At 35.5% G+C, this 9,737-nt stretch overlaps 3 protein-coding genes across 3 annotated transcripts in view; 1 reads left to right on the top strand and 2 right to left on the bottom strand.

Moving 5' to 3' along the window:
- The window catches only part of LOC111624933 (glutamate-gated chloride channel-like), a 17,136-nt gene extending 16,136 nt beyond the window's left edge, over positions 1 to 1,000 (bottom strand). Inside the window, exons 1-2 of the mRNA XM_023367924.1 lie at positions 915 to 1,000; positions 757 to 801 (exon numbers count right to left, since the gene is read on the bottom strand). The gene's annotated coding sequence lies outside the window, so the exon portion shown is untranslated. The remainder of the gene's footprint in view (positions 1 to 756; positions 802 to 914) is intronic.
- Positions 982 to 4,090, top strand: LOC111624934 (trimeric intracellular cation channel type 1B.1-like). Its single transcript, XM_023367925.1, has 6 exons — positions 982 to 1,222; positions 2,957 to 3,113; positions 3,185 to 3,369; positions 3,471 to 3,558; positions 3,625 to 3,963; positions 4,031 to 4,090. The coding sequence occupies exons 1-5, from the start codon at positions 1,102 to 1,104 to the stop codon at positions 3,932 to 3,934; spliced, it is 861 nt and encodes a 286-aa protein (XP_023223693.1). The 5' UTR covers positions 982 to 1,101; the 3' UTR covers positions 3,935 to 3,963; positions 4,031 to 4,090.
- Positions 4,091 to 4,823: 733 nt separating this feature from the next.
- LOC111624932 (actin-binding protein IPP-like) overlaps positions 4,824 to 9,737 on the bottom strand; it is a 73,793-nt gene continuing 68,879 nt past the window's right edge. The window contains exon 6 of the mRNA XM_023367922.1: positions 4,824 to 5,638. Within this exon, the coding sequence (XP_023223690.1) occupies positions 5,414 to 5,638 (225 nt within the window). The 3' untranslated portion in view covers positions 4,824 to 5,413. The remainder of the gene's footprint in view (positions 5,639 to 9,737) is intronic.

The raw sequence follows: 9,737 nt of genomic DNA, 5'->3' as shown, positions 1-9,737 counted from the left end.
CGACAGAGCCATAATCACAGATAAAACAATTTACCACAACAGACCAGACATCACACTCATTGACAAACACAATAAAATCACATACATTATAGACATAGCCATTCCAAACACTCACAATGTACAAAACACATGCACTGAAAAAATTAGCAAGTACACAGAACTCGCCCAGGAAATAAGGCATCTGTGGAGGATGGATAGGGTGCTTATTGTACCTGTTGTTCTCTCCTGTACAGGTGTGATACCACACACACTACACAAAAGCCTGGGAATATTACAATTGAATAGAAATACATACATCACACTACAGAAGGCCACTATATTGAATACATGTCATATTGTTAGGAAATTCCTGAATACTGACACTGACACACTTATTTAATTTGTTTTGGTTGCTATGACTTGACTCTGGTCCGGCATAGTACACAGCCACCGGTTTAAACCGAGTATTACACACTAAACACAATTATTAATTATCAATATTATTAAAGTTTTTAATAATAATAATAATAATTATTATTATTATTATTATTATTATTAAAAACTTTTCGTTCGTTAGAGGGCGTTGAGCTCTAATTCTCATCTTCCGTGCAGTCTCAGTACCTCATTCCTTTACGGTCTGTTTCACCAGATGTATTACTTTTAAAACTTTATTTATTAATATTAATAATTATAGTTAATATTTTTATATTCCAATATAATTCTCCGATTTATTTTCGAATTAATTAAAATATTAATTAATAATTTATTAAAATCTACCTTTCATTCCAATTACCACCACCAGGAGTCCGTTTCAGTTTATCTCTTAATTAAAAAAAAATACAAAAATCTCAACAGTAAACCGTTAACATTTCTAAGCGTGGAAGGAACTTTTATATTTTTAAAATAATAATTAAATAATAATAATAAATAATTACAAAATTTCGATCCGAACGTAAAAAAATATAAATTGAAAAACGTGTATTTACTCCGTCAGAGGGCGTCCAATCGCGGATAGTTCTCATCTTCCGCGCAGTCTCGGTGTCCCTTCTCCTTCTGCGGCCCGTTCCTCCAGATCGATTGTTTATATACAAAAATATATCGAGGCGAATAAAAGAAATAAAGATGGATCCCGAAGCATTTCTAGAGTTAGCCAATCAAGTAACGAAATTAAAAATGTATCCTTATTTCGACGTGGCTCATTGTATCATCACCTGTCTCTATCTGAGAGATGATCTGGCGGGAGGTGAGTGTTTGTCTGTTTGTCTGTCTGCCCGCTTCTCTACCTCTTCCATAAACTACACCTTATCCTCGCTTCCTTTCTTCTTTTTTTTTTTAAATTCTGATGCATAACTCGTCCACAAATCTCGTCTTTCCTTTCTAGAATTTGGCATAAGTGCAAGAGAATCTGCCAATTTTTTGACTTTCCTTAAATTAACTTTAACGTTTGACTGTAAAAAAGTTGTTTCCTCTCTTCTATGGTTACTTTGCTTTTAAATTCCGGTTTAAGTCATTTTTCTATATATAATTCTGTGTGTAAATTAACTAGAAGTAACCTCTATTGATTCATAACCGTATTGTCTATTTTTAGGTTGATTTAGTAGTGTTTCTCTTACAACGGTACGCTTCGGCTGGCTTGTGGTTCTCGAGCCGTGCCGCACTTCGGCTCGGAAATACGTATGGGGAAATTATCCCGTTAGACGCGTGCGGGACGCCAGACTCTGCCTGCCAAAAATTCTACGTAACGACCTGCCAAAATGTTTTTGACGTTCGGGGTACCTGCAATTCTCGAAATGCCCGTTTGTTTTGCGTGTCTTTGTTCTTGCGTTGGAAGTAATTACTAATTCTTGCATATGGTTTTAGCTCGTTACAAAGAAAAGCGTCCTTTTCGTCGATTTATTAATAAACTGGCTAATTTTAAGACGCGTAAGAGCTACTAATCTGCGCTAACCAGCCGTTTGACTAGACAATAGTCGAACAATAGGTCCATTCAAAAATAGAACGCTCGTAAACTTGTAACCTGTTAGTTTTATTTAATGTCCTATTAAAATCTCATTACTATCTGTCTAATTGCAAGGATCTTTTGCCCGTTTCCTGTGTTAAATTTTAAATTTCGCTTAATACGCAGAAATTTACTTACTTACGAGATGATTTATGCATTGACGGTCGAGGGACTGATAAAATGGCATATACCCACGCTACCCCACGCGCGTATTAATAAGTGTACGACTCATGCGGCGTGCAACTGAGCCGTTTCTTAGACAACGAATTCGCACGCGCTAATCCAAATTTTTTAACTCGCTTTTCACGGATTTGCAAGATATTTGGGACTCTGCGGGAGGGCATGTGTCGAAAGCTAGTGGAATTGTCAGTCACGCTAGAGGACGGCGGGGCACGAGATAACGGCGAAGTGGGAGTCAACTATAGAGAATTTCGTTAGTGCCTCGAACAAATCTTTGCTTCAGAAAAGGCTTTGTTATTTGTAAAATGTATTCTTGGCATGTTAACAATTGAAAGTTAAAAAATTCAGTTTTAAAACTTACACTTCATCAATAATAAATCATTTATTATTGATCAAACTATATTTAGCATGTGCATGTGTACATTTTAATTTTTAATGTTAATTTGAAGGTTATTAAATATATAATAAAGTGTTGTTTGCATAGATTAAACGGCAAATGGCCCAAAAATTTGCAGGAAACTTGGTTAAGAAATCAATTTGCATAATTGACTCAAATTCCATTAATTACTAATGTTACTAAGTTTAAAAATGGAAAGTTTCCTGTTCTGTTCTCTCCAACAATGAGAAAAATATTTATATATAGACTAATTTAATGGTGGTAACCGTGCCAGCTTTCCAGACATTATAGTTTTTACAAAGGGATTAAGAATGCTGGAAGGTCGCGAGTCGTGTAATCGTCCTTAAATAAAAGAAAAAATTTTCATTTAAATAAAATATCTTACTTTTCCCCTCCCCCAGGTTCACATGTATTTTCTAGAAAGCATCCCCTTGCCTGTTGGTTTTCCACCATGCTGTCAATCTTTGCGGGATCTCTGCTGGCCAATTTTCTGTTGGGAGAGCCCGTTCTGGCCCCATTCAAGACCAACAACCAGCTGTTGCTGGCGACGGCGGTGTGGTCGGTGTTTACGCTTTTTTATTTTTGGCGGTCCGCGTCGGCTCTTACTCACGGGTTTTTGCTTCTTGAAGGTATTTCATGTTCTATTCTCCGTTCGACGTGGCCTACAAAGTCTGCAAGTTCTTGCCGGTGAAATTGGTGTTTGCCGCCCTGAAAGAAGTCCAGAGGTGTAAGAAAGTTCACGACGGGGTCATGCACGCTGCCAAAATTTATCCTAATGGTTACCTTATTATGATAATTATTGGAGCGATCAAGGGTGAGTACGTTAAATTTTTTTATAGACCGAACAAACGATGCTTTCTGCTTCTGCAATTTACAATGCGCACTTCTTACGCTTGCTGATTATACATTGAAAAGGTAATGGCTCGGCTTTCCTGAAAATTTTTGAAAGACTCATGCGTGGGATATGGACACCGACTGCCATAGAATTCATGCAAACCAGTTTGTAAGTATGCCATCCCGTCATCTGCTTCACAAAATCAGACATTGTCTTAAAAGTTATTTCTTGCAGCTCTACCAAAGCCTGCATTGCAGCTTCCGTCATCTTTGTCCTGGAAAAGAAGACAGACTTCATATCGGCTCCTCACGCTCTCGTGTATTTTGGAATCGTCATCTTCTTTGTCTACTTTAAGCTGTCGTCCATGCTGCTGGGCATTCACGATCCCTTCCTCCCGTTCGAAAATCTGTTCTGTGCACTTTTCATGGGTGGAATTTGGGATGCCCTCAGTCGGGCCATCTCTTCTGCCAAAGGAGAGAGCAGCCCCGCCAAAATGGATGCCTCTAAAGATGGAAGAATGGATGCAGGAAGGAAGAAAGACTGAAGTAGTCTTACATTAATTTGGACCTAACTGTAAGTAATATTCTCGCATGCAGTTGTAAATGATGCACGTAATCTATATCTTACCTTTCTTTTCCAGCTGTAAGAATGCAAAGGATGGGAAGCACCGTGTCAAGAAGCAGCAAAAAAAAAAAAAAAACAAAATTAAAGTTTTCACCTCGTTTAAATACTGACCACAATGTGCATATTTTAAGTGCTTCGACAAAATAGTACTAACATATGTAAAACATTTTAGTTATTTTGTAGCCAAACGGTTGCAAATTGACTGTTTTGCAACACTTCCAACTTCTTTTAGGCAACCAAGATTATTTGTTTAGACATTTGAGATTTTAGATGTGCATAAACAGCTTTGCTCATGTGTAGAAATTATCATATATTTTATGCTAGATAACTCACCAAAAACCTTAGCAAGCGTACTCGTGATTAATTGTGCGTGCATTGTCATTTCTTACTAATCGACAAGATGTGTTATGTACGTTCCGTCGAGCAAGTTCTGGACTGTTAAAACTACTAATAGTGTAAAATCTAGTCAGATAGCATTGAGTACTTAAGAAATTTTGTTTTCACAAGTTCTCGTCGTCCGTATATTTAATTGTCTTGTAAGTTTGTCTTGCTTATTTAAGGTTTTATTTATCGTCAATCTCTACATGTTCAACGTTCGATTTTTTAAAAATATTTGTAGATCCGCACACTAATGGTAATTCACATTGTAAATATCAAATCGGCTCTTCCTCGTAAGTAAATTTGTAACTTCCAAAAATCTTTGTACGAGAGCGCGTCAACGAAAGATCGTAATTTTCATTTCAATAAATTTTTGTCGTTACACGAGTCTGGTGCAATTTGTTTAAAAGTAATAACACAAGTTTCTGGTGTATAAAACATAACAGTTTAATATAAACATGAGTTATTACATTGATACTTTCCAAGTATAGTATAGTTGATTACTTTCGATCGATTTCTAGGAAAATTCACATATAAACTGATGATTAAAACTAACAAAAAAGAATTTTAGATCAATTAAACAAGAGACACAATTGTAACTATGGTTATCTGTTTTTGTACTGATTATGTAACCTGATTTTTTTTGTTTTTTTTCCATTATTCTATAAGGAATGTCCGACAGTACGTAATATAGAGAGATCTTGTATGACGATCGTTACTCCCTCGTATCATTTATGCACCTACTAAGAATTACACAAAGGACAACACAACCGATTTATGCTTCGAAATAAGACTTGTATAATTTTAGCAACATCCATTATTATTAATTTTTTTTTTGTTGTTTTTGTTTTTTTTTCTTATGTACGTAACATTGCACGAGAAAAAAAATATATATGCCGATTAGCAGTTTAAATATGGTAACGGGAAACAAAAGGACTCTTCGAGCGGTCTCCCTCCGGATGGAAATCTGACACGCATCTCTCAAAGACTTTATCAAAATTGGAGGCGGTGTTGGTCGCGGTTATAACACTGCCACCGCCGCCTCGCAACGGCTGGTCGGCATGGGAAGCCCTTCGGTCCAGGTGTTCGTCTCCGGATCGTATATCTCTATTGTGTCCAGAGTAATGGGAGCAGCATTGTCCTCACAAAGCGTTCTCCCCCCGATCACTATCAATTTTCCATTCAGTGTGGCAACACAGGCTCCCGCCCTCGACGTCTTCATCGGCGGGATCTCCGTCCACATGTTCTGTTAGAAAAGTTAGTAATTAGCTAGAAATAGTAATACCATAATACATTTACATAAATATGACACTTTTAAAATAAATTAGTTTTAACTGTCAAGAAAATACTGTACGATGGAATAAAATGCAAGGATATTTTACAATACCTTGTACCTGACCAACACTTTTAAGGTTATGTCTGCTACAACAAAGAATACATTTATTTGAATTTTAGCTGAAACTCTACATTTTTGCACAGATATGAAAGAAAACAAGGACAAGAAAAATCTTTTGTATGATGCAAACATTCACCTAGCATCATAGTTTCTTCCTAATCCACCAGTATACATACAGGTGTTCCTCACCTTAGTTTTCCATGCATCATTCTATAATTGACATCACTAAACACTCCTACATGAAACTGTACTTTCAGAAATGAAGGAGAATTAGTGTAGAGTCATTATATACAATTTAAAAACTGACTGTTAACTATTTTACAATGCAAACAACAGGGTTTCACTTTCAAACCTATGTCATTACATATTAAACATATTATTAAATAAAATGTTTTAATATCAATAAATGCTTAAAACGCCTTTGAAAAAATTAGTGTTGACGGACTTCATAGTCGATAACAGTACATTAAATATATGTACCTAGTGCTGTGCCGAACCAAGGTCAAAGCAAACAACTTTTTCTGCAGCATGTGCAGTTATTGTATGTATCTGTGTTTAAGAATTTCCTGACTACAACATGTACTTAGAGCATCCTTCCACAGAATGACAAATGCGCTATTGTGAAGCCCTAGTATTTCTAGACTTGCGTAGTGTATGCAGCTTGATTCCCGTGCAAGAAAAAACTTAATCTGTTTCTCCACAGATGCTTTATTTTGTGGGTGTATTCCAAGTATTTACAGTCGACCCCCCCCTATAATTATGGTCCCTATAATTACGATTCCTATAAAACTACGAAAAAATTGCTACCGGTATCCGTAAAAAATAGTAAAAGTTCCCTATAAACACCNTTCTTTCATCTGTAACAACTGGGAAGAAGGACAATTGAAAAATATTATTATAAAAAGTGTAGTATAATAGAATTTTATATAAAGAAATTGCATGATTTTTATATAATAGGTTACTTAATGCAACTGTATAGACGAGTTTGTGACCTGAAATCTAATATTTAACACAGAATACATATGTTAATAAGAAATAAAAGGGTTTTTCTTACTCTTTCCACCCTGTGGGCACTAAGAGGCCCTCTTAGTCTGCGCCTGCTATAAGAGGCTTTCTTCCTCTGGGCCTTCCTTGACCTGTCCGGATTCGATCCGGACAGGTCAAGGAATGCCCAGAGCGGTAGCTGTCACCTTGACCGCTCGGCCATCTGGCCATCTAAATAAATGGGGTAGCACGCATAGTTATTTTAGGAAAATATCAGTAATGTGCATTGGTGCAGGATGTATTCAAAGATAAGTGTAAATAATACGGGACCCATTTTTTGGTCAATTATATTAATTAATTATTAAACGATCTCTTGAAAATCAATACATTATCAGAATCAAAAATAACAGCATTTGCTGACAATATAATGGTCGTCTGTTCACCAAAAAGCAAAAAAACAAATAGAAATAAAATGTAAAAATATACTGGATAAAATAGAGAAATGGGAAAATGCAAACGAACTTAAATTTAATCCAGAGAAGACAAACGCCATAGCCTTTATAACATGCAAAGTGGCAAGCACGCAACCCACAATTATAATGAAAAATAAATCGATTAAATATGTAAAGCAAATCAACTATCTAGGAGTAACAATAGATAACAAACTTTTCTGGAATGAACACCTAGAAACAATTAAAAAAAAAAGTGAGTAACCTATTTTAAGAAATAGCGAAAGTAGCACGTAAAGAATGCAGTATAGGTGAAAGGGCTTTAACACATATTTATAAAGGTGCTGTAATCCCAATTGTCACATATGCTGCCCAAATTCGGGGGAAGAGGGTGGAGTTGACACATATGAAACAGAAAATAAATAGCCTACAAAAAAAAAAAAATGCTATTAAGAATTACTGGAGCGTACTGTACTACATCACACGATGCACTCTGTGTACTGGCGGGCCTAATGCCTCTGGATTTGAAATACGACAGCATAGTGACACAAGAAATATATTAAAAGGAAACAAAACTTATAATAATTTATTGAAAAAAGAGGACGAGCTAGAAGCAGATATGAAGCAACACCAAAAATTACAGTCGGCCCCCATATAACGCAGTAATACGTTCCGGTTTTTATGAATCCATTCTCTACGAGTCCAGCCAGTCACGTATGCAGTTTAGGGACTACGGCTGTTTGAAAGGTTTCTTCCATAAAATTAATCGATTCTAAACTAATTCCACTCAACATTTCCAAAATACGTATAATTTTTTGGGAATAATCCGTATGAACTGTGCTATAAACAAAAAATTGTAGGATTACTTACCGAGTGTGCACCGTTCGACGACGCCATTGCTTAAGCTTGTTTTCTTCGCGGAGCTTGTCATCGAATGGCGCTAGCGTGCTTCCTGATAAATTATTCTTTTGCGAAAAATTCGCTGAACTTTGGAGACACCATTAATATAAATATAATTTTTATGGCCGTTAAATAATAAATAGATTTTAGTAGGTCGTTTAAACTCAACGGTTTGTACAATATTCACTATTGGTCTAGATTCGACCAATCCTGTCGCGACACGAGTCGGCGATGACGTTTTACCGAATTATACGAGTTTTTTTTAGCATGTTTGTACAAATACTGTCGCAATTTTTTCGCCGTACTCCGAACTATAGGAACCCGTGTTATAGGGGGGGTCGCCTGTATTAAGATATGAATGGGATAAAATAAATATAAAGAAATACAATTATCGGGATAAATACAGAATCTATACAGACGGATCGAGATCCTTAGAAGGAGTGGGAGCGTTGTATGTTTATTACTATAGAAATAGGGAGCAGTATCATTAAAAAAAATCAACTATTTTAGTAAAAAAATCAAACGACCGTGACTATGTAATCATAACTACCTGCAAAGCGTATGCGAAGCAGGGTTAATTAAAAGAGAAGTACTTCATGCCAGTAGCATTTAATGCTACAGGTGACAGAGAGAGTGTCCACTAAATGTAAACAAATGTAATGTATGTAAAATAATGTAAATAATACGAAATATCTTACGATGCCAGAACGTTACGGATATTCGCCATTATCCAGAAGAGGTAGAAGTTGATCGTTGGAGACATCTCACATACTGAGTCCATACGTAGCCGTGTATTGAAGTTTATAATCGAAGTGCGGTTTGTGTCACGCACATACGCTACCGATATAAAGCAACCGCATCAATTAATTCGCCACGTGTCTGCTCCGTTATAATGTAAAATTTTTGTTTTATCGATCCATAAACAGTTAAATGTTTACGGGGAGAAAAAAAAACTTGATTCACTTAAAAGATTGCAATTTTAGTTTCATCGATCGGACAAGGTAATTCCATTTAAACGATTGCAGATTTATATTATTTACTTTTTTTTAATTAATTTAAAAAATTACATTGTTTTGATTCAATTATATTCTTCCTACTGATGTCTCCTTATAAACAAATTGATGGGCTTTTAGTTGTTCAAACACAGTGTAACTATTTTTAGTGTGACAATACTAACACAATGAATATAGTCTGCAAAATTTTGACTATTAGTAAAATGAAGCTAACGCACCTTTGACGATTTTGATCTACGTAACTTCGTGCTTACGAATGACAGACATGTCATTCGTAAGCACGAAGTCACAGCCGACAGTGGGAGTGTATAGGTGTAATTAATTGGTGCGTAATTAATAAATGCATAATTCATTTAGCAGAAGAAGCGTGTATTTAACTCAACAATGATCGCCATAGAAATGCTGAAGACCACAAATTATTTCAATAAACAATTGTGTTAAAGTTGCGCCAATAGAAACCAGAAATTAGAATAAAATTTTCTATATTTTTTATTATATAAAAATTTATAAATAGAACATTTTCAATCAACATTTATCCAACAATTAAAAAATAACAACAATAATAATACTAATTATTATTATTATTATTATTAACTAGCTGTT

The sequence above is a fragment of the Centruroides sculpturatus genome, unplaced genomic scaffold (genome assembly GCF_000671375.1).
Source record: "Centruroides sculpturatus isolate CEXI.00-Female unplaced genomic scaffold, Cexi_2.0 scaffold365, whole genome shotgun sequence".
Classification (NCBI taxonomy): domain Eukaryota; kingdom Metazoa; phylum Arthropoda; class Arachnida; order Scorpiones; family Buthidae; genus Centruroides; species Centruroides sculpturatus.
The sequence above is the reverse complement of the archived record's forward strand: the minus strand, read 5'-3'. Positions and strand labels throughout refer to the sequence as shown.